The sequence below is a fragment of the Cinclus cinclus genome, chromosome 1 (genome assembly GCF_963662255.1).
Source record: "Cinclus cinclus chromosome 1, bCinCin1.1, whole genome shotgun sequence".
Lineage (NCBI taxonomy): Eukaryota > Metazoa > Chordata > Aves > Passeriformes > Cinclidae > Cinclus > Cinclus cinclus.
In genome coordinates, this window is record NC_085046.1 from 104,916,961 (window position 1) to 104,941,681 (window position 24,721).

At 38.5% G+C, this 24,721-nt stretch overlaps 1 protein-coding gene across 4 annotated transcripts in view; it reads right to left on the reverse strand.

Annotated features, from left to right (window-relative positions):
* The window catches only part of ESCO1 (establishment of sister chromatid cohesion N-acetyltransferase 1), a 36,722-nt gene extending 15,849 nt beyond the window's left edge, over positions 1 to 20,873 (reverse strand). For all 4 annotated transcript variants that reach the window (XM_062488444.1, XM_062488451.1, XM_062488467.1 and 1 more), the window contains exons 1-8: positions 20,831 to 20,873; positions 18,107 to 18,210; positions 17,753 to 17,951; positions 15,813 to 17,175; positions 15,071 to 15,182; positions 13,875 to 13,938; positions 11,727 to 11,841; positions 2,229 to 2,360 (exon numbers count right to left, since the gene is read on the reverse strand). In XM_062488444.1, the coding sequence (XP_062344428.1) occupies positions 2,229 to 2,360; positions 11,727 to 11,841; positions 13,875 to 13,938; positions 15,071 to 15,182; positions 15,813 to 17,175; positions 17,753 to 17,949 (1,983 nt within the window). In that variant the 5' untranslated portion in view covers positions 17,950 to 17,951; positions 18,107 to 18,210; positions 20,831 to 20,873. The remainder of the gene's footprint in view (positions 1 to 2,228; positions 2,361 to 11,726; positions 11,842 to 13,874; positions 13,939 to 15,070; positions 15,183 to 15,812; positions 17,176 to 17,752; positions 17,952 to 18,106; positions 18,211 to 20,830) is intronic.
* Positions 20,874 to 24,721: the final 3,848 nt, after the last annotated feature.

Consider the following 24,721-nt stretch of genomic DNA (forward strand, 5'->3'; position numbering starts at 1 on the left):
CACAATGCCATACATATAAACACATATAGTGTCTGGAGAACTAAAAATCTAACATGTCAAGGCCAGTAAAACCATGTGTTCCTGGACCAGGAAGCTTAACCAAGGAGTTACCAGGACTTTCCCCCGTACATTTTTCTTAATTCTCTGACACTACTGTCCAGTTAACATTGTCAGGGCAAGGAAGACAGTTAAACTTTCAATGCAGTAACTACATACAAATATCCAGAAATTATGAACCATCCTCCCAACAATCCCCACTAAAAACCTCCTAGCAAAACCAGGATAATTAGCAGTCATTCAGTATTGCTGGATGACTAAGAATTAACAAGTAGTCACTTGGTGTACTAATTCGCTGCCAAGAAGGCTTATCTTAAATTGAAATTATTTTCTAAGAGGAGGCGAGAATGTTTCTGTCACAATACTATCAACCAAGAACCACTGACTCCAGATCAAATGACTAGTGGTAAAAATTCATCTATTTAGAATGGCAAAAGTTACTCATCCATGCAGAAAACAGTGTTAAGATTGTTAAGGAGGAAAAAAAAAAAAAACAGAGGGGAATTTGAAGACTCGTAAGAGCTCTTCTTTTGCCTGTTACTCTAGTTTCCAGAACCAGAATATTCCATAATAATCATGGCTCCATGGGTCTACAGCCATCTAAAATGTCACAAAACACTATTAAAAGCCTCAAAAGATTACAGAGAGAGAAATGTTTACCACTGAACTAACAATACAAATAATTTGCTTGAGTACACATTGTTGGAAGTTTTAAGAAGATGGTTAGCAACTAAGAAAACAATAAGGAAAGCTTTTCTCAAATTAAAAGTGTACCTAACTCTGTAGGAAACTATTTATGACTAGATTAAGGTGGTCTGCTCATTCACTCTCATGTTAATTGTGTTGCTACCCTAGACATATACACAAGTGAGAGATTTCAGCTCTTTCAACTTTCAAAACATTCAAAACTTCAGTACAGCTTCTTACCTACATGAACATAGCAGCTTTAAGAAGCTACTGAACTCATGTGCCAAAGAACTTCTGTCCAAAAGAACTAAACATCATCTTCTGTGAATTATATTTACATCTTTGGTAACATTCAAGATCTGAAAGTACTTGGGTGGGGAGAGGGAGGACAAACATGAATAAAATGGGGAAACTTGTTTTATGCTGCCATTGTCATGTCCTGAGTTCCATCACACTTTCTGCCCAGTCCCACCTTATGATGTAGCTAAAGTGTATCAGAAGAGATATTTCAGAATGATTATTTGGCAAAAACTAACCAAGGATGGAATAAAAACCAGAAGTATTCACCAGAGACTTTCAAGCACTTTAGGTATGAAGTCACATCTTTATATTTGCAAACAGTGGGATAAAAGTATGCTTGAGATTTAAGAGTAGCCCAACAGTCATTTAATGCCTACATGAAATGAATAGTGGCCTCAGTTCAATTATCCTGGAGGTCTTATCTACTCGAGTGTAGAGTACTGAAGGTAACATGTATGAGAAAGAAAATAGACCTTGTGGATTCTGTTCTGGATTTCAGACACGTGAACAGGCATTTCCTATGTCTTGTAAAATCAGCTAGTGTGAAGTAGCTGATTTCACAATACACTTGAAATGACACAGAATCTTTCAAATCGGGGATTTAATGAGAAATACTCAGAGATAGCACATATAATTACATTTTCAAATAATATACACTTTAGAGACCACATTCTCATTGAAAATTCAGTAGAGCTTCAATATGCTAGGAAGTTGTAATCAGTTGAACTCCTAGGCAGTCTCTCCTCAAATCACACATAATTAATGGAAAAGTAATTTGTAAGTCATCTAAGATCACACACTTACAAAAACAGGACAGTCAGCCCTTCATCTGACTATTAAGTCAATTGCTGCTGCGAATGCCAGTAGTAGAGAAACCTGTATTTAGTACTTTCAGAACAGTGACATCCCTTTGTTTTCCTATCACTACCCTCACACCTCCCCAAGATCACATAATTGTAGCAGAAATAATAATATGGCAATGAAACACCATTATTATTAACTATTTTAATACATAACATATAACCTGTCTGCCATGGCTCTTAAAAACATTTATTTCCCAAAGTGGATGATTTATGTCCTACTGTGATAACAATTTATCAAAACACAACTTAATAGGAATTGTAACTAGAACAAAGGAAACAAAAGATACTGTTTATGTCTTTCAAAAGAGAGGGCTTTCTTACCACATATTTAACAGCACTTATGAACTGGTTGTGGAATAACAGATGTTGGGTTTCATCCTCTGGATTTGACACAGTGTAAAGCATTCCACAAATATTACAAGAAATAGCACCAAATCTCTTCTGTCCTCCATCCTATAAAAAAGAAAAACAACAAAACCAAACCAACAAATAACCAACAAAACAGGAATTTATCAATTCCCTGCACAGAAAATACAGTTAAACAGAACTTTCATTGAATCAGATATCCCTCCACACAGCTTATCTTCTGGAAACTCAACACAAAGGTTAAAATGGGGTGAAACAGGAGAAAAAACAAGCACAGAACTTAGAATTTCATCTTTCAAAAACCCATATACCCTTAAAAGGCATCAATGACAAGGCAAACTACCTAAAAATACTAGCTCCATCCCCCATTACTTTTGAACAAATTACTTTTATGCTATGACATACAAAGAACAGAGAATTCTTCATTCATTTCCCCATCTGCAGAAACATAAACATCTTCCAGAATGAAAATTCCCATATCCCACATTACTTGGTTTTTCCTACACTTCTGCTGCTGCCTGTCTTTGGTTGTGAGCTGCTCTGAGACAGGCCAAAGGTGAGTCATTTTCCTGAATGTCTGGAAGGGTATCATTAACAATGAAAGTTATGGAAATAATCATTAAGATCAGCAATATGTCTGCAACAGCTGATCACTACCTCTTTGGTTTTTAACAAAAACCAAGTATTTCCGGGCAATTTTTGAGACACTGTATAGCAGCTACACTGCAAATGGAAAATCATACCACTCATGACCTTCTAAGGTTCTCCTGCTACTCAATATGTAACCATTACAAAACTCAGGGCACTACTCAGTATACACTGCTTCATATTTATTCATTAAAAGTGCTATTTATCTGGAAACATGCTCAGATTTTGGAGTCAGTGCCTAAGAAAGAGTGAAGTATATCAGGTGCTGAGGCTGCCTTTCGCAAAGAGCAAAGAATACCAGTTAGAATAAAGACAAAAAGGCATGTTTAAGTTACAGTTTAATGCTCAACAACTTTTTTTCCTCTTTAACTACATTTGGAAATTGAGCTTATGTAAGCAGCAATAAATGTCACTTTTAATTTATTTTAACATACATCACAAGCAATGAAACAGGAACTCACTCAGTACTCTAAACCAGTATACTACATAAGCAAAAAAATATTTGAGGGTGTTTTTTAACATTAAATTGATCTGTGTGCAGAATTTGCAAGGAAACAGATTACATTAACTTCAAATTGTTTTCTAAGAGCTGAAAGTATTCATAGCAGGAAAAACATATTTTACAGAAGAAAGCATTTTGCAACACAAAAGAAGTGCTTACGAAACATCTCCTATTCCTTCCATTTTCAAAGACATGTCTACAAGCTAAACAACAGTTCAATTCTCCACACAACAGCAACTTATTTCAAAGAGACATTAGTTCCATCTCAAGTGTAGGTATCAGTTTCTTTCCAAGAAGAGACTAAACAGGCCAGACAAACTCAGAGTTGAACTTGTCCTTAGGAGAACATCTATGGAACTCAGCCAAAAGAAAGAAGCTTAATCTGGGTAGTCATGGCTTTAACCATACATCAGTGTACAGATCCCTACCGTACACAGAAGGACAAACAGGAGTACACCATGTTTCTGAATGAAAATGGAAAGATGAACCCTGAAGTTAGATTTGAAAAGTCAGAGTAAGGTGACCTTTCTAAAAGTCCAAAAACTGAACCAAACACATTTTATTTCACTTGCAGATTACCTTTAAAGCAGCAAAACCAAGTACCCATTCTAGCCACCAAAAGACACTGCATTTCAAGGGTTAATACACCAAAGAGGAAAAAGGCAGTGCAGCTGACTATCTAAAGATGAACCAAGTGAACCAGACTTAATAATCCTACCTTGAAGATGGAGAACATATCCCCTATACCTAGAGTAGGATAAGTGAAAAGGAAGTGCACTCTGATGCTTGGAATATATGCCAAAAAACCCCCCCAGCACTTAAATTAGAAATTCAGCTAGATAAAGCAAGTCTTAAGTACTGGTGCTGCATTAAGTCTCATGACACAATTTCTGTTCAAATCATCAAGAAGCTAAATGTATTAAACTAACTTGTAAATTTACTATCAAAAATCTCAAGCAAAAAAGCTCTAGTTATGCAGGAAGTCATCAGAAAACTCAAGGCAAGGATATCCTCAAAGCTGTCCAGCTCCCTAGCTCACCCCATCTTGCCTTGTAAATGCAAATGCTGTTTTGCAAGTTTCCAGGAACAGATTAGTTCCCTGAAATAGTATTGCCATATTGTATTTTATAGTCAGACCTTCTGAGATGTTGCTGGTATCAGCGGCTTTGAATTTCAGGAGGGAGATTTTTTTTTTGTTTGTATTTTGTTTTTAAGGATTTCACAGATATTACTATTGTACACACCTTCACTTGTATCAATGGGCTACCCACAGAAGTTAATATGAAATTATTGAAAAAAGCACACTGTAGTATCTAAAGCAGTATTTTGAACTCTGTAGCCCTGACAAATGTGGACTGTAGCCTTTAGGAAATATTTTACAGTCTCCCGAAGACAAGGAAGAAGATTTTTGCTTAATTGAAGTACCATTTCAAAGCCACAGCACAGGACATAATGCTTCAGGCAAAACTAAAATGCAGGAGCTTTAAAATCCAGCACATACTGCAACAACAAAAAAACCCATGCAAAATAAAGTCAGGAATTATGATGAATGCAAGTTAGTACTTCAACAGAACATCTACAAGATCTGACTGTTTTTAAAGTGATGTCATTGCATTAGCAAAGTGGAAAGGGCATGCACCCAGAGGAAAAAAGTACTCCCAAATGATAATATTGCATTAAAGCTTGCCAGACCTTCCTAATGGGAAGAGATCAACAACAACAACCAATGAAAACCCAAAATGAAACAACTTCAAAAGAAACATCAACAAACCAAACAAAAAATACCCAAAAAACCACCAAAAAAATCCCCAAACCAAACAAAAAAAACCCCAACCAAAACAGAACAAAACCAGAAACAAAAAAAGCCCCAAACCCCAACAACTTGGGAGCTTAGTACCTTCTGTACTATGTATGAGAGTAAATAAAACTGGGATTTCAAAGTGGAGAGATGGAAACTTCAGCAAGCATCAGATAGTGAAAAATAAAGTGCTGACTTGTCACAACTACACAAAGACACAAGAGGTTTGACTCTCAGAACTTCATGTTTTTCAGAGCAACAATATACAGGAAAATGTGGGGTTTCAGGCAGAAACAATGTTGCTACTCTGTTTACAACTCAGTTCTCTAAACAATAACAATAAAGAGAATTCTGCATGTATAGATGGCAATTAAGCATTCCAGCATCTCTGGCAATCCTGAAGTACAGGATATCCACTGTTTCCAGGCTAACTGTAATTGAACATTGAGACAATACTGCCTTAACTTCAGAAGGGTTTCTTAATTCTGTGTTAGACAGAAAGAAAAGTCTTACCAATATCTTCTTTGAGAAGGTACATGACTGCTGATCCTCCATATGTGCAATAAGGAACCCTGCAAGCAAAAAAGGCATTTGGTGCCTCTGTAGGAGATTAAAATGGGCCTTTTTTTTCCCTTCCTTTGTTTTCTCTCTCTTCAGTCACAGATCAGGTCACCTCCTTCTTGATTACCTAGTATTAGTTAGAGGAAGATTGCTTTTTCTTCTTTTCCTCTAGCCTTTTCACAGAACAAAGACTAAAGCCAAGCCAGAGAAGCAGGCAGGCTGGAAAGGAAATAAAAGTGCAGGAAGAAACAACAAAGATTTGGGGGCGCTCCACAAAAAATAAAAAAAAAATTAAAAAGAATGCTATTCCAGTGAAAGATGCATTCAAGACTGATACTGATGGACAGATCCCCCTGCTGACCAGAAGGATCAGAAGACATGTCCCAACTCAGAATAAAATCCAATCTTCATTTTGAACAAAAAACCCCAACCAACCAAGAAAAAACTAAAGAAAACCAACCCATCTCCAGTGCTCATCTTCCTGAAAAGCTATTTTAACAAAAGGATATAAATCAACTTGAAACTTTCAAAGCTGTGATGTATCTAATTTTACTTAACATATGTGAAAAATGAAAATGGAGGGTTATCATCCATCATTAAATTACATTTTCACTGCTCATTAGCTAGAGCAGTATGAAAAGCAATACAGAGTAAGAAAATAAATCTGCATAATATTTACGATGGACATGTAATCCATTCTGAACCCATATAAAACTATTAAGCAGGAATATTACACAAAGTGTTCTGACAAGCACAGGTTTTGGCTTGGATAAGGTTAATTTCCTTCACAGCAGGTGCTATGGTGCTGTGTATTAGATCTGTGACCAAAATACGGCTGATAACACAGGGATGTTTTAGCTATTGCTGCATGATGCTTACACAGCATTCAAAGCCTTTTCTGTTTCTCACACTGCTGTGCCAGTGAGGAGGATGGGGATGCCGAGAAGCTGGGAAGTGACAGAGCAGGGACCAGCTGATCCCACCTGACCAGACGGTATCCCACACCACATGGCATCCTGCCAAGCAGTAAGAGCTAGGGAAAGAGGGAGGAAGGGGAGGATGTCTGGAGTTAATGGCATTTGTCTTCCCAATTGTTACACATGATTAAATCCTTCTTTCCCAGAGAAGGCTGAACATGTGCAAGCTGATGAACAGGAGTCAATGGATGCCTTATTTTGCTTTGCCTGCACGCACAGCTTTTGCTTTACCTGTGAAACTGTTCTCCCCCCTCCTACTTGGGGGCAATGAGGGAGCAGCTGCAGGTGCTTAGCTGCTTGCCAGGGTTAACCCACAGCACAGTGTTCATGGCCTTGGTGCCTGAATTCCAGTAGCAGCTCCCAGCTAATGTTACAAAACATTCTCACCTCCCTTCAGGACAAAGGACACCAAGTACAAGCCACCTGAATTTGCAAGACAAAGCTCGGTTTCTGCAGAGGAGAAGAAATGGGAAGAAGTGATAATAAGAAAGGATACCTACCACCCCAGTAAGAACTGGAGCTATCCCAAAGGGTACCATTGGTATGGAAAGAAAAATAACTGCTCTCAACTACCAAACTCCCTCTCTTATGCTTACAAAGTAGTCATTGTCTCATTTTCACTGGGCTTACAGGACAGGAGAGAGGCAGTACTTAACTAATGTGAACAATGAATGATTGCCTAAAAGCTATTCTCTAAATCTTCAGAGAAATTGCCTAACCAGACTATATAAGTTTAAGGAAGAAAATAGCAACTTTAAATGGTTGCTATGCAAGTTCCTTCAGAAATTCTTCTCATAAGAAATTACTCTTATGCTTATTAATTCCACTAAGGGCTGTGTTTTCACCTTAAAGAAAAATATTTATTTCATATATAACCTATTTCAGTCAAGCAGGAAACTAAGTTCAATTTCAATCAAAATATATAAGGAAAAATTCAAGCATGATAACCAAATGTGTAAACCAGATTAGCATGCACATCGCATCCACACACAGCACCAACTCAAACCTCAGAATCAAAAGCACCTTCCATCAAGCAATCCTGATCCATGCACTTGCTGATACTTATAATGATCAACTACATTTAATCACACTTCCTGGCATCCAGGCATTAACTCAGAGCTCTAGAAAGGCAAAAAAGTCCCCATAACTCAACACTATCCTTCTATCACTTCAGTGATTTGTTTTCACTGCTCATTCATTTTACATGTTCTTTCCTAAAAGTGATTATTTATTTTCTAAATACTAGTCAAATTCCGAGGAGCAAACCTCAAAATGGAATAAGCATCCCTGTGCTTAATAGGTAATTATTTAGGAGATTTCTTTATACCATTAATGCTTTTATCAATTCTTAATTTTATGGTCAAAATTTTGTCCTAGGTGTGACAGGCAAGCAGACTTTTTACAAGACTGAAACAACTGACTTTTCTTGTCTTGGTTGTACAGCATCTCTCATTTGATGAAAACTGAGAACACACGCTTTGTGCATTTCTATTTCATTCCATATCAGAACTTAAAGGAACAGATGATTTTATATGCAAGTTCTCATATTTGCAAATCACATTCAAGTAATTGCAAAGGAAAGAACTAATTTAGTGCATTACTTTAGAAAGCTTCCTATGGAGCATCATGCAACCTGACAAACTACAAACTTAACATTTAAATGAAGCGTAAGCATTCACAAATGCAGTTCACAAATGCTCAGAACGGACTATTCCACCAAACACCAAGTCACGGATTTGGAACGCAATGAATTTTTAGCCTTGATCATAATTTCTTTCCCCTAAAAAAAGAGATCATACTCTCTTCAGTCTGAACCTAAGCCTTTGCCTATCACTTCAAGCACCACTGTTTTCTGGCACTGTTTGCTTTATGAAGTGTTCCCAGCTGAAGTTCTATGCTCTGAAGAGACTTGCTTTTTAAGATGGGTAGCAGCAAGCACATCTACACAGAAAAAAAAACATGGTCTGATTTAGATGTACTTCTACAAAATGAAGGTAATTTTATGTTTGAAAGCTGCCCAGATAACTAGATAATGTCTACCAGGAAAGAGAATGGTGCAAGTGCAGCTACTAGGCATTTCTGCTACAAACAGAATTTGTGTTATTTTACTTCTGTTAGTCAAATAACCTTAAAGCTTGTTAAAAATTATATTACTTAAGAAAAAAAGAAAATATATCTTTTCATTATAGCAATCATATGGGAGAAGAAGGAAGCTAAGATATATCTTTAAGGATTAAATACAAAAAACTCAAAGCATACTGTGAAAAACAAAGCCCGGTTTTACCGTAAAACCTCTCTAAATATAGCTCAGGCACCAAAAATATTAGAATACACAGGCAATACAGTAACATTCCAGATTCTGAGCCTTAGATACCCCAAAAAAATTTAAAAGGACGAGTGTCAAACTTACATAAAAGACTAGGAAAATTCAGCAGCAAACAAGCAGCAAAATCAAGAGTTTGCATTATGTGACTAGTCAAAAAAATAATCAGTTTTTCAGCTGTGGTTACAAAAAGAAAAAAGGATTCTGTACATACATACATGGACTGGCCCGACATCTCCAAAAGAATCAGATCTTGCATTGGAAAGCCCAAAATTGCATCTTTGAGGCATTTAGGTTTTTTTTAAGTATAATCAAGTGCTAATTAGATGTCTCTTGCTAAGTATAAAAGCATGATTTCCCAACTTTGCTCAAGGTAAAGAATAATGAAATTGCTTCTCTTAATACAACATGCCAGAAACTTGAAATAAAAGTGATTTCTAGCTATTAACCGTAATTTTTTAGACACTGTAAATGCTAATCTAAGTGATTTGACCCTGTGCAGTGAGACTGCTCTCTCCATAGGAGAAATTTCAACCTCAGCAGTTTTTAAACCAAATTACTAATGTCTCTGTTCTCACAGGATCATTATGGAACTACATCAACACCTTTGAAAATAATTGCTACTAATAATAGAAAAATAAGCCCAGCCATTCAGAATCCACATTTTAAAAACTCACCATGGTTTTGCAAGCAAAACTATTAATTACAAAATGTACATTATTTTATTATATGCATTTAATCCCAAATCTTTTGAATATTTGTAGGAGGAGCACCTAGTAATTTAAAAGTTAATTTAGCCACTTTTCACCTCTAGAAGCTGGCACAAACTATTCCAAACATAATCATGTCTCATCTCCACTGTAACCGAAGTCAAGGACAGTATTTCACCAAGCAGCTTAACCAATATTTGAGTTCCTCTACATGTTTTGACAAAAGGGCAGTTTTCCCCAAGATAAAAGAATAACAGATCAACACCCTACCTAATGTTGCCTTGGTAAACCGAAATATAGGCATTATTAAAATGCCCTTTCCACACAATAAAAAGCCTACTCTGAACTCAATCAAATCAATTAGATATGCATGAAGTGCTGAAACATGTAAGATATTGTGAAGCTGTTATTTTTACATTTACAAATTAAATACCCACTTGCATTTTCCACAAATACCCACAGAAAACCACAAACTAAGCCTCTCCCATTTTTCCTCATTTCCTCCACTGCTCTTCATCAATGAACCTTTCTATGAAATTTTGCTTGATAATTAATTTTTATTGTTGCATACCTGAAGAAAAGATTGCTCTCCTAATTCTAGTTGAATACAAGTACACTACCAGCATAATCAGTAACTCACAGAAAATCTCTTTGTATAATAAACACCGCAGAGAGCTACACAAAGCCCCACAAGAGAGCTGAAGCTCTCTTCAGTAACCAAGCAGGAAGTTCTGTATTTCTTCTTGTCAAAGACCCTAGCAACTTTTCAACCAAGTTATATTAGTGGGTGAGTAAAAATTAAGTTAGTTTCACAGAAATGAAAAGGGATACTCTTATAGTGCTTTTAATGTAGTTAAGATATTAAATAACTCATTTTAACTCTGCTGGTAAAATGGATTTCAAAGAGGCAGTAACTGAAATACTTCTTAAATGCTAGATGCAGTTCAGTTATCCTGTGGCTGGGCATTCACATGCCTAGATTTGTATAACTTGAGACAACTGGAAGATAGATTTATCGCCTTAGTTCTTAGAAGCTCTGATTTTAAAATATTTCAGTATGGATGTAACAGTGTTCAGAACTCACTTGCTTCTATTTCAGTTAATATTTTCATGTGCATAATCCAGGTATTACACGAAAAAGTAACAACTTAGTAACACTTCCAATTATATATGTTGTATGTGTATTTTCATAAGGAAACTTCTTCCTTCCTAATGGCCTGCATTCCTCTCCCCTTCTAGCCTTTCAGAATTCTCCAGGATTATCTGACATGTGCATTATTGAAAATACGAACCAAACCACAACCAAAAACTCCAAGTGTCTCACAATCAAGCTGTGTGATTCTACAAGGCAATAAAACAACTGTGTCACTCCCTTCTCATTTTGCATTCCCTTGTTACCTGTATTTTGTAACTAACAGCCAAAAGGCTAAGAATAAATAACCAAACTGGTATTGCTGCTTAAATATTATGGTAAAAATAAGTGAATGCACAGGGAAATCTTTAAGTTGATCTCAGAACAATGGACACTTTAATGACATGGGAACAAATCTGTCAGTATTAATTCTGCACACATGCTACCATATGCACCTCCCCCTATAATTCTGAGATTTTAAGAAACTAAAAATTTACACATAAGCTAAGGCATATTCACTCTCCCTATTTTCAATGAATAGCCACTCTATTTAAAAATTGCAAAAATTTATTTTAACAATTTATTTATTTTAAGCCTTAAACATTAAGGCTTGCTGACACCATTTCCCCATCAAGAGTGAATGGCAATCTAGTACAGGTCCTACTTTTACAAGTCATTTACATGGTGATAAGTAGTATGTATGAGTAATGATTTTTAGACAAGTTCATTAAAACATAGTACTGCAAATTCAGAGGTAATTTCTTCAAGAAGCTACAAGCCTTACTAAAAGGGTATTACTTACTGTGATCAGCTGCTTATCACCATCTTTTCCTGCTTCTTTTAGTTTCTGAATGTGTTCCTCAGATGATGGCAAGTTACTGCATTTTGATGCTAATGAAGGATTTGTCAATGGAGTCCTTGAAATACAAATATATTTCATGTTAAAAATTGAACTGCTTATACATGTCATGCTGGATACTCAAAACGTTGTGATTAGTACAAACTTTACCAAAATGCAAATCCAAATTAATTACATGAAACACAGTCCTGTACATTTTAACGTGCAATTCAAATGGAAAAATAAGGAAATAAAAGGATCTATCAAAAAACACAGTTTGTAACTAGCCTAATTACAAGATTTTTTTGGTTTATGAAAAAAAAAAATCAAGTGGGTAGGTTAGTCTCAACCACTAACACCAGCATTTTAAAGAGGCACTTTCAGAGCATGACTGATGGTGTCCAATGCTATATATTTCCAAAGTAAGATCTAGGTATCATACATCAGGCTGCTAAAGTAGACCACAGAAATATGTTCTCACAAGTCTAAGTCAGGTATAAAATCCCTACAATTAAAACTTAATTCCCTTCTAATAGGGAAGAAGGGAGGAAGACCCAAGGAACATATGCATTGGTATCACCGCAATCTTACTCAGTTTAAACCTCACACTGTCACAGCTGAAACAAACAAAACAAATAAACTATCTCCAAAATAATTCTATGAACTTGCTCCTGCATTCAGGGGAAAAAAAAGTGACATTAATTCCAGGTTTGGATAAAACTCATGGAGATTGCCAAAGCAAAACACACACAAAAATGCACATACTTCAACTAGGTGTTTACATATTTTTCTGTTTCTGAGCAAACTTAATTGTGGCAGCCCTGCAGCACAAGCAGCAGGTTAATCCAGTGAGTTTTCTAAAAAATTAACTCTTGCCAGACATGCTAAATTTGGGGTAATTTTTTAATTCCTTTCATGTGCCTGCAAATTTGCCATATGTAGCTACTTGGAGGTTTGTCTTTTCCTGCTGGAAGCCTTTCCTACAAAGCCCTAAAGACAGCTACACAGTAGATATGCACACAGATAACAGATTACTCTTTGTTATGGCAGGAGTACCACAGAAAGAATGATGGCTTAAATCTTGGATATCATACAGAAAGCAGGGTAAGAATGGTCTCAGAATTAAAACATATATCCAGATAACAGTAAAGCAAAATGAGCTTGTTCAGGTAATAAAGGTAATTAATGTAAGTAGGTATCACAAACCTGTTTGGCAGTTGAGAAAAAATATACGAAAAACCAAAGCTATTGCAATGCTTATCAATACATTTTAAATCACTCATTTAGCTCGTTTGCATCTACCTTACCAACCATCTTCTGTGAAGTTCCATAGTAGTAGAGTTTTTCATCATGTACAAAAGGGTTGATTAGTCAGAGTTGTTAATCTGGCCTCAAAGAGATGTACTGAAAATTACCTGAAACATTTCTTCTTGTCCCAGTTATTAATATTGAAAACAGTAACAACACACTGAGCACTGCTGCTGCTCAAGGTATCAGGTACTAAGAAATCTTTTTCTTTAGCTTGTAATTGGCTAAAACCAGAGCCTATGTCAGCACTGCTCAAAAACTGTAACAGTCAATGTGATCAAGGCTAAAATGCAAACTTGAACTGTAAGAAAAACTTCGTACTAAGAACTTTTTTTTTAATATGGCTGCTGACACCTTCATTTCACAGTAATTACAAAATTCCAAATAAATTCCCCTGCTCCCCACCTAAAAAAAAAAAACACACATACATGATTCACATAGCAGAAGGAGTAAAAAAAACTCCTCCAGATGTAAATTAAATAATTCAGTATGTGAAAATCATGCAGCAAATCCTTCCCCTACTCCCTGGTTCTCATCTGATTTGAGGAAGAGACCAGTATAAATGTTTTTCCAACTCTGTTAAATAATACTTTTTAAAATAAATGTGCAGCTTCAAATATCTTTTCTTAGCAAAGCAAAAACATCCCTTAACAATGGGATAAAATTAAAATCTGTTTTTACAAAGGACAAGTCACTTATTTGAAACTGAAAAGTGAGGCTAGGAGACAACTGTTTTATAATTAAATTATCTCATAACTCTATGTGCAAGGTTACTGTAATTTCATAATGTATGAAATACTATACCTGTTCTCAGATTCCGAAATTTGACTTGTAAGTGAAGTTTGCATCAACTGTGTGGGAGCCAAATCTACAATTAATCAAAGATTGTAACTTCATTATAAAGTTTTTAGTTGCAAAGGAAATTTGAGTTACACAAACAGTGATTTTCAAAAGACATATTCAAAACAATTTTGCAATCTGCTCGTGGCCAATAAAAAATATTCAAGTTTGAGGCACATTTCTCCAAGTACACTTGAAAAAAAAAACCCCACACTTTTCTCCAACATTTTGACAACAGCTCTGCTGAACAGCTTGCCAGAAGCTAAACAAGGCCAGCGGTAAACTACCCAGGAGTTTATGTTTGTACTGACACACATATAAATAGCTGTCTGTATTTTACTGGAATCACAAATGTACAGCAAGCCTCAATCTGAGGTATTTTCTACAACACTTAAGCAAAAGAAACAATCAAAAACAGCAAAAGAATTTTTTTTTAATTCTATAACAGAATTTAAGAATGGTTACTCTTCAAAAGTATCCTACAATGGCAGGAAAAAAACTCAGACTAGAAAAGCTAAATAATAAAGCAGTGCATTCAAATTGAGGCTCAGACTAAAAAAAAATACATTAAAACCCCAGAACAAACCCTTCACCACTAAGAACAGAAAAAAAATGAATTAAGAGATGTCAGTGATCCATTGACAGTATTTCTTAGTCAAATGTTCTTCAGTCAAAATATTCGCACCACACTCATCATAATCTTTGACAAACTGCATTCACTGGCTGATAAATGAAGACTACATAATAAAAACAGGAGAGTGATTACTCAATAATTTGCTTAAGATCAAATACAAAAATTTAGAAGGAAGAAGTGCAGATACTTATGCAAAAGAAACAGAGAAGAGATTTAACAAAAGCCAAGCCAAGAGAAGAAGCCAACTGAAATATAAAAGTTTTACTGCTTTATTACATGGAAAAGGAAAGAATTTGGTTGGGTTTCCCCTCTTTCTCACTCCACAGCCCAGAGGAAAAAAGCACATTTCAGTGCTACTCAAGTGGCCCTAGGTGTGACACAAAGCAAAAAACCCCTGGTAATTAGTTCCAACTCTCAAAGTTTAGCTCTGCACTATCTATGCCTTATTCTGTGAAACATTTCTCTTAAAGGGAGGCTTACCCTTCCCATGGAATTGATCAAACCAAGTGGAAAAATCAGTAGTTACCTTGAGGTTCACTTTCTCTGGGCTCTTTCTTTAATGGTTTTGGTGGTCTAGGAGCTGTAACACACTTTACTGGAGAACTTTCTGGATCTGATTCCAAATATAATCGAAAGTCCTAAGCAAAACAGGAAACATTACATTTAAAAATGTCCAAATCATTCAATGCCTTTTACCTATTAACAAAACAACTAACTGAACTAAGTATTAACATTCTGAATACAGCATCAGTTTTACGTAAAGCAGACAAAATGCAACTGATTAGCTGGTCCATACTGAAGTTTGTGGTATTAATTTTTAAAAAAATCTTTTACATTTTATATATAAGCTTGTAAAATATTTGCTATAGAACACAGTGGTCCTTAAAATCCTAAATTTTAGTAGAAACTCATTCAGATAAGGAAATGAGAAGAAAACAAGTGTTTTCCTAATAAACCCTTGCAAAACAAAACAGCTATGGAAGCTGAAGCCATGAAGAAGTGTCCATATGAATCCGTACAACCTTTGGTACCAGCACAAAATTTTACTGATCAACATTTAGTTAACAACATAATCTAGGAGTGTGGAATCCATTTTCCAGCTATCACCCATCTATGACAACACACCAGTAAATCTCTTAATACATTTGAAAATTTTAAGTTACTGTAAAAGAAAGTCATTGTTAAAACAATTCTGAGCATGGGATTCTCAGAAAACAGAATAGATTTAGAACACCCTCCCACTATGCACCATAATTAAAATAACTTACCTCATCTGGTCTTGGCTCACATAAAGGTTTTGTCAAGTTAGGCAGCAAACCATTTTCTGCACCTTTCCTTGTGGGCTGTTTTGTTTCTAATGTCACTTCTTTAGCTCCAGCTCTTTCAGATGAAGGATCTGATTTCTCCTGCGCACAAGTTGTACTTTCATTCTCAAAGAAACTTGTTGACAGCTTGCCTTGTGCCTTTGAAAGCTCTGCTTCTACAGCCATTTGACTTGCCTCTGAAACTTCAGGGAAATCTTTTAAAAAAGGAAGCTTGGGGACATTTGGAGAATTTGAGTGACTTTGCTTTACATTACTAGCTTTCAGCAATTTAATTTTGGTCCATTTAGAGTTTTTGTTTGAGGAGTTATTTCTACCATTCAGAGTGCATTTGACAGGCATTGCTTTTTTGCTAGGGAAAAACCGTTTGCTTTGAGTACTTTGACTGGGCTCTTTCTGAGTAAGTATTTCAGTTTGCTGTGACTGTGTGTCATCATGCTTTTCTTCTGCTTTGCTATCCTCTGCATTAGGGGAATCTTTTTTCACTTCTACTGTATCTGACTCAATCTCACCTGCAATTTCTTCACAAAGTTCAAGGATGCTCACCCTTTTGGATTTTGCATCGTTCTCTGGTTGATCAGCCACATTTGTCTCACTCACAGATGGCTGTGAAGTATTTTTTGGTTTTGTACTGGGTTTTATGTTCTGGTGTGTTTGTTGCTTTTCCTTAGATGCTGTAGAATTTGGCTTAAGAGAATCGGTTTCTGCTTTCTTTGTGTTGCTAGAGTTAGGAGATACAGGACCCGTTTGGTCTTTCTTGACTTCCTCAAGAATCTCACCAGGACATGATGAGGACTCTTGAAGATTGTGTTGAAAGCTGCTCGAATTATCCTTTTTATTGTCCACTTTACACTTCTTCAGAGAGCTGGTCACTTCCACGTGTACTTCTTTATCCTCCTTTTTATTGTTTGGCTTTATCTTTGTGTTTTTTTGTTCCGTTTTCCCTCCTGCAGATTTCAGTGGTTTTGATGCAACACTGTGAGCATGTTTTTTTGCCTGGCTACTGTGCTTAACTTCCGAAACTTTTTCTTCTTTAACTCCTCTGCTGCGCAGGGATCTTGCTGAAACATGCACTTGTGTTAACTGCTGCAGTCTCTGTGATCTCCTCGTTACTGGCTCATTTGGCGCAATTAAGCATTTTGACTTAGAAATTTCTTGCACAGATTTTTTCTGGCATACCTCCTTATGTTTTGCAGATTTAGGCTGCTGCTGTTGGACTGTTTTGCCAGGTATTGTTTTATTATTTGAGTTGAGTGCTGATGATCTTGTAGTCATGCGTGTTCCTACTTCAAGTTCATTGGTGTTATCACTGAAAGATTCAAATAATACTTTTTTCAGCATCCAGAAAATAGAATCTGTCATAAGATTATTTTCTTTCCTCCTCTGCCTCTTGCTGTTCTTTTTTAAAAACACTAGATCTTATACCCTCAATATTTCTGGAAGAATTTGCTCTAGAATTATTCCAAAAAGATGTTCACTTCCACCTAGTTACTCTTAAGTGTTGCATTTAATGTTTTTTATGCACAGCAAGACTGAACTATGAACCCCAGATGAATGCTTTGTAACATCTCCAGCAGTTTTTAATCACTGACACCTGTGACTTTCAAATGAAGTATGAGCTATATATATATTTATAGATAGTATTAGATTTATTTTTGCTTCAGAAACTTTTTGAAGGTGGTCTTTCTGGATTTTAAGGCATTTACATGGTTTCAGAGAAAAATCATGCAGCAGATGGCATACACAATGATTTAAATCTGATCTCCCTTCTAGCACTATTTAGCTGTATCTTTAACTCAGATTCCCTCTGCTTAGGTAGACTACATTAGCGCAGAAATGTAGCCAGTCAATACAACGTAGAATTATGTAATTTTTTTGTCACTGACCTGTTTGGTTTGACAGAGGTTTTGAGTACAGTTTTCTCCTGCACTGCACACTGATTGGGCTTTGATTTATTTGAGCCATGTTTTGTATCCGACACCTCTTTTTCTTTCTTTGACAAAGATGGTTTGCTGTTCTTATCCAGCTTTGGACGTTTAGCAGAAGGTTCTACTAACGTAGACTTCCTTTTCTGAGCTGCCATTTCTGTAAAAAAACCAAGCGACTCAGCTTTTAGACTCTTTGTCAAATATAGTTTTCACTTTTATATATTCACTTTTCCTTTTACAGCGAGATCATGCTGTGATCAGAAAGCAAATCACTAAAGCAATCTCAAACCAAATAACACTCATTTTACTTACAGGTTTTTACAAGAGGCAATCGATGTTTAGGCCAAAGTAACTTATCAAGGTGTGACAAGAGCATTCCTTATGCATATGCTTACAAACAGGATGTTTCATGCCACCTATGAAGAACAGAAAACGTTCATGCAGTAAACACTTCGTAACTTCCTACTCAAGACTCTGAATTTCCACCCTCTTCCATCCCCTCCAAACAATGCTTAGCTTTAGAGCTTCACTGATAAGGAACTAAAATTAAAGAACACCACAAACAACAACAACCAACCAAAAAAACAACAAACAATTTTTTAAATTTCCATATGCAACAATTTTTGGCAATCTGCTGTTTTAAGCAGTACCCTTTTACCTTTCAAAAGGTGGCAAGTAGCACTACAGTTCAAAAGGAAGTTTCTCAGCCTTTCACCTTTTTCCAGAAAATAGTGTGCTGCTCTCTTTCAGAGCCAGCAAAAAACATGGGACTGCTGTCAATCCTGTGCTTCACAGCAACATGGAGTAAGTCCATTAGACTCAGTTACCAAGTTTTGTGGCTGCTACAACAGAACTTCACCAGCAACCACCTACAACTATTCCCTCTAATATGACTTAAGCTACAAATCAGATGGAAAGCCTAGAAAGTAGCATTATTAGAGATATTTGCCTTGGGCAGTTAATATCTTCATGAGAACTGAATCGATGTTAACAAAGCAGAAATTACTCTGCACAAGAGTCTGAAAGCTAAGAGAGATTCTTGATAAAAAAAAATCTTCACAGATTTGGCTGATCATCCCTTTCATATACATTTCTGACTTGTGAAATTTTCAGTTCCCTTGTTCAAAGACACCATTATTGTATTAGGGCATAGGTAATAATTGTTCAATCAAGTTTCACTAAAATTAAGTTTACTGCAAGACTTAGTGGTCAGAATTTCCACATTACCTTTTTCATTCAAGAATTACCTATTAATTGTTCTAACTGACAGACTTACAGATTATATATAGATTACTACACAACTACATTGCTTTTCAAACCTTAAATGATCTGATATTAAATCTGACACATTTTTAAGGTCAAACAGGAACAAGTCACTGGTTGTGTAACACAGACCAGACACTTTCAGTTCATTACAAGTAAAGTAAGACTTCCAGTATTGACAAGTTAATGTATTTCCCTAACAATCTAAAATATACATATGTTAAGCTCCTTTTAGTAATTGATCATTACCCAAAAGGAAAAAGTAAACAACTATACTTTTTCTTTTCTTTAGACTTTATATTTTCCTTAACCTCATTTTCATTTATCTACTTATGAAAGCATTTCTAACAATGCAAAACTGGTAGTTTTGTTAAAAGCTGATTAAAAACTCAGACTCCAAACACCAGTCCTGTCTTCTAACCTTCTCATTTAAGGAAGATAAATGATAAACAACCCATATTTGAGATATATATTTTTTAATTCCATCCAGGGAAGAAATCTCTAACAGCATTTTTTGTGGTACTATTTTCATGTCTCTCCCAAAGGAGCAGGTAACAGAATTTGCATGTGTACATTCTAATAGCTCATGAGTTCCAGGATACCTCACAAGCCTATGGGCTTCCACCAGTCAAAGAAAACCTGTCAGAGACACAGAATGGTCACTCATCCTGAAAATAACAGCCCCGGATGCTGAATAGGTCTTTGGTCTCCTAGACCACAACAATTCTCAGAATTTGAGAATGCCATGACACACAACGTATACACCTGGACCTTCATTTTTGTTCCCCAGACATGGCACACTCGGGGAAGACTTTCAAGCACAAAACAGAAAGTATAAAACTTCCCTCGCTGGCACTCCTTCTCAAGCAACTAAAAAATACACACTCCTCCCACAGAGCTCTCGAACATTAATTTCCTTCCTACTAATACTTTGTACAGCAGAGCAAAGTCTTTTCCAGACATTCCAGAACTGGCAGTCTCTGCCCTGGAGAAGTCACCCTCTAGTAAAAGCTGGATTATGGAAAGCAGGGCAGACACAGAAGGAACAAACTAGAACACGAGCAAAGGTTTGGTGCAAGAAGTGGGGGGGAACCCGAAAAACAGAGCAAACAAAAACCTCAAACGCAAAAAACCCAAACCGATAAACGAACAAAACAGGGAAACGCGAGCCCCACAGCTTCCAGTCCTTAGAGCAGGGGCTGAGGCTGGTTGCACAACAGCTGGACAGGGCGCCGGGGTATCGAACCTGAGCCGTCCCGGCCGAGGGCAGCGCCCGGCAGCCCCTAAGGCACAACTCAGGACGAAGGGAAGGGAAGGGAAGGGAAGGGAAGGGAAGGGAAGGGAAGGGAAGGGAAGGGAAGGGAAGGGAAGGGAAGGGAAGGGAAGGGAAGGGAAGGCCTCCAAGCGTGGCCCGGAGTCAGCCGGCCCTGCGCCCCGCGGTGACAGCCCTCCCGGAGCTGGGCCTGACGGGGGGACCCCACTCCCGGCCGGTAGCTCCCGCGACCAGGGCCGCCGGGGACAGGGCGGGAGTGCCGGGATGAGGCCGGGCGCCCGCCGCGGCTCCCGCTGGCGACAGGGCACGGCCGGCCCGCTCCCCCCGCGACAGCGCCGGGCAGGCCCGGGGAGGAGCCGCCGCCGGGCTCTCGGCCCCGGGGAGGGCGCGGAGGGCAGCGGGCACGGAGCAACCGGGCGTGACGGGACCCGGCGGGACACGGGTGGGGTGGGGAGAGTATGGAGGAGAGCAACTTCCTCGGTCTGCCGGCGGCCGCTTACCTAGCGAGGGTGTCAGCGACGTGCCGGCGCTGGCGGAGGCGGCGAGCCCAAGCCTCGAACCCGCCCACAGCCGGGCACCGTCGCGGCACCGCCCCGTCCCGCCCGCCGCCGGCCCAGCCTCCCCCGGCGGGGACGGGACATCTTCCGGCGGGAAGGAACGGGGAGGGCGGGAAGCGGCGGGGGTTGCGCACGCGCAGCCGCCTGTGTGAGGGCGGCTGCCATGTGGGAATGGTAAGTAAGGAATTCAGAGATGGTGTTAATTAAGGCACGCGTGTAAGGACTGGAGGGTGTTTGAAAAAGCATGTGTTGGCAGGACAAGGGGGAATTGCTTCAAACTGGGGTAGTTTTAGGTTAGGTGTAAGGAAGAAATTGTATAGTGCGAGGGGATGAGCTAGTGGGACAGGTTGCTCAGAGAAGTTGTGGATGCCTCGTCCCTGGAAGTGTTCCAGGCCAGGCTGGATGGACCTCTGAGCAACCAGGTCTAGTAGGAAGTGTGCCTGCCCATGCCAAGGGAGTTGGAACCAGGCGATCTTTAAGTTGCCCTTCTGGCGGTGATGTCCCAGTGGCTCAGCCCACTCACACTGCTGGGCACCCGGGTGGGTTGTCTGAGCCTCATCCTGTGCCAAAAACAAGGGGGAAGTGCAGCGCCACATGCTGTGGGGCCAGCGGAGACGAAGTGGCTGTGGTGGTAGCCTGCTGTGTCAGTGGCTGGCACCTCACAGCTGGCAGCCGTAGTGAAATGAAGAGTCGACTGAGAGGGGACCTCATCAATGTGTATAAATATCCAAAGGGAGGGTGTCAAGAGGATGGAGCCAGGCTCTCCTCGGTGGTTGTAAGCAGTAGGACCAGAGGCAGTGGGTAGAATCTGATGCACAGGAAGCTCCACGTGAACATGAGGAAGAACTTTACTTGTGTGGGTGACTGTGGACTGGAATACATTGCCCAGAGAGGTTGTGCAGTCACCGTCACTGGAGATATTGAATAAGCATTTGGGCACAATTCTGTGCCATGTGCTCTAGGATAACCCTGCTTGGGCAGGAAGGTTGGACCAGATGACTGTGATCCTTTCCAACCTGACCAATTCTGTGTTTCTGTGATTCTGAGTCCCACCAAGTACCTGGTGGTATTGCAGCAGATGTGCTTGCAGCAGCATTTCCTTAGTGTTTGCCTGCCTCTTCTCACAATTATGTTTGCAGACACCTTTGAAATAGGTTATTCAGCTGCTGCTCAGGTGTGCAGACAGCTGCCAGCCCCCTTGGTACGGGTGTGTCACAGTGTCAGTATATGTCACTTAGGTGTAAAGCAGGATGGATGCTTGTCTATGTCTGGGAGATTAAAGAGAGTTCTTGGGTGTGTTTTGGTCCTGTGCTGTGTCCAATCCTCTCTCCAGAGCACTGAGTTCCCTCAGTGAGGTGCTCTTTTGAGTCCATTTCTCCAACTTGTTTTGCTTTCCTAAGTTCAGCAGTAACTCTGAAGGTGCCAGCTAGCTCTTTTGTGTGTTCAGCACAGTGTTTCACAACTCACTCTACAGCGTAACCACCTCTTTATGATTTTTCCATGGTCTGGGATATTTGGATAGCAGTCCTTGCTGCACTTGTGAAGTGTTTATACCTCACCTAACCTTATGCTATGGCTTCTTTGCCTCAGGATATTTATGTGTCTGAGCCTGTTGTCTACATTGGCAAGTAGGAGAAGTTCTGAAGGAAAAACTGAAGACCTGACATCACACCACTGATGTGGCAGTACAGACCAGTTTTTGTCACAATGGATGCAGTGATAGCTAGAATTTGAATATATTGAGTGTATTCTGGGGATGCAACTATGGGTTTGGGTTCCTTCAAAAAGAATCCTTTGTGCACACTCCAAGACCCTTGCTGGTAAGTGGAAGCCATCAGAGGATTCCCTTCAAAAGTGAGCTGCTGATCCTAACTAGAATACCGATGCAGATGTACCTTATGCATACCTAGTATGCTCCATCCATATTACTTTCCTAGAGGTAATGTGAAGTAGGTCCTACCTGAAATGCACACATAAGTGTATCAAGATCTCTACATTCAGTATCTTTGTTCGGCATACCCACTCCTATCAGTATGTTCTACTTGCTAATATAAACACAGCCTTGGTTTATTTGACTGTGAATTCACATAATGATGTGTATACACCACTGGAGAACAGCATGATGAACCTCATGGCTTTTAATAGCCATGAAAGGTTTTAGAAGAAAAGGTAGTATGTGACAGGGTTTCTCCCAGAAATTTCTGCTTTTCTTTACAATTTCTGGTTACAGTTCACTGATCTAAAGGAGAGCACAGAAATATTTTAGTATTTGGTTCTGTAAATATTAATTTGTTTTTGCTTAAAATGTTTAAAAAGGGGTTATTTTTGTTTTTATAATAAACTTCCTACATCTGCATAATAATCTTCAAAGCATTTTAGTGATTTCTACTGTTATCACATTTATGGGATTAATTGTTGGAAATTGCTGTCAAGTTTCTGACTAGTATAAATTTTTTTATATAAATATCAAATTTACCTGGAGAAACCCTGTTTTGCCTTTAAAGTTTTGTGTCTCTTTGTTAACTGGAACAAGGAACTGCTTGATAAGTCCTCTTTCTGGCACACTTCATTGAAGCACAGTTTGTACTGGATAAATGGGAATTTTCAGCAGCTGTAGGTTTTTTTTAAAAGCTGATAGGGGAAGATGTTATTTATAACTCCTTGTAGCATCTCCTCTTTAATGCATGATAATCTGCTGTGACTTTACAATGAACGCAGCAACATGAGGTCTCCTTCTCTCCTTCAGTAAATGACAGAATATTTTCCACATAAAGAATATTTTAATCACTAGGCTGCAAGTAAATTTCCTAAAGGATGAGAAAAGCATTTCTTTATGTTATCATTATCTTTATAAATCTAAAGTTATGTTTTCCCATGTTTCTTTCTTAGGAACATGAAGCAAGTAAACCTAGATATTCTTACATCCTTCCATGAAATAGTAATTTGCTGTACAGCAGGGAAGTAGTAAAGTAGCAGGCATTCTTACAAAGCATTAAATTCCAAAATTTGAAGAAACTTAGTTCACGGGATAGAAGAATATCAGTAATTTTCCGGTTTTCCACAGAAGGTGGCAGCATTCTGAAGCACTGATGTCAGTGTGAACTTGCTAGCAAATGTTGTTGAAGGAGCAGAAACTTTACAGAAATTTACTCTCCTTGGAAGTTGTGGTGAATATAAACCGGAGTGCTTGGGCATGAATTGTTGTTGAACTGGGGAACCTGGGGAGGGCGGAGAAACTGTATTCTCATAGGTGGAGTATATGAGTAGGACAGATTTAACCCCCAAAAGGATTCTTTGTTTATTTAGCCATGTTTATTTGCCACTGCTGTAATACTGCTGGAGTGCCTCTTGTCTGCAGATAAATGAAAAATTACTTGCTTCTAGGTTATGACTTTTTCACAGAATAGCTCAGCTGATAATGGATCACTCCACTAATTGCAGCGAATGTCCTGTTGGGCTACAGCTTTGGGAGATTAATGTCACCAGAGAGGGGAAGCTTCTATTGTTTTGTCCATTCCTTTGCCCATTCCCAGCAGTGTTTTCCAGCTCCTTACCATGCCAGCCTCTATCTAGCACCTGGGGGGGACCTGCTTAGGCAAGCAAACTTAAGCTCCTGAGCTAGCAAAAAAACCCAAAACAAAAACAGTGGAAAAACTGAGTCATATTCTAGCAGAGTAAGAAAGGCAGACTGGAATCAGTCTGACTGGAATCGTATGACTGGAATCAGGATAAGAAAAGACAGGGGTGGAGGAAGCGCAAGCCTTCCCCTTTTGGCATGAGGGAGCTGTTAACATTGACAGCTGCTTGTGAAACCGCAGCCTTAGGGCGGGCTGC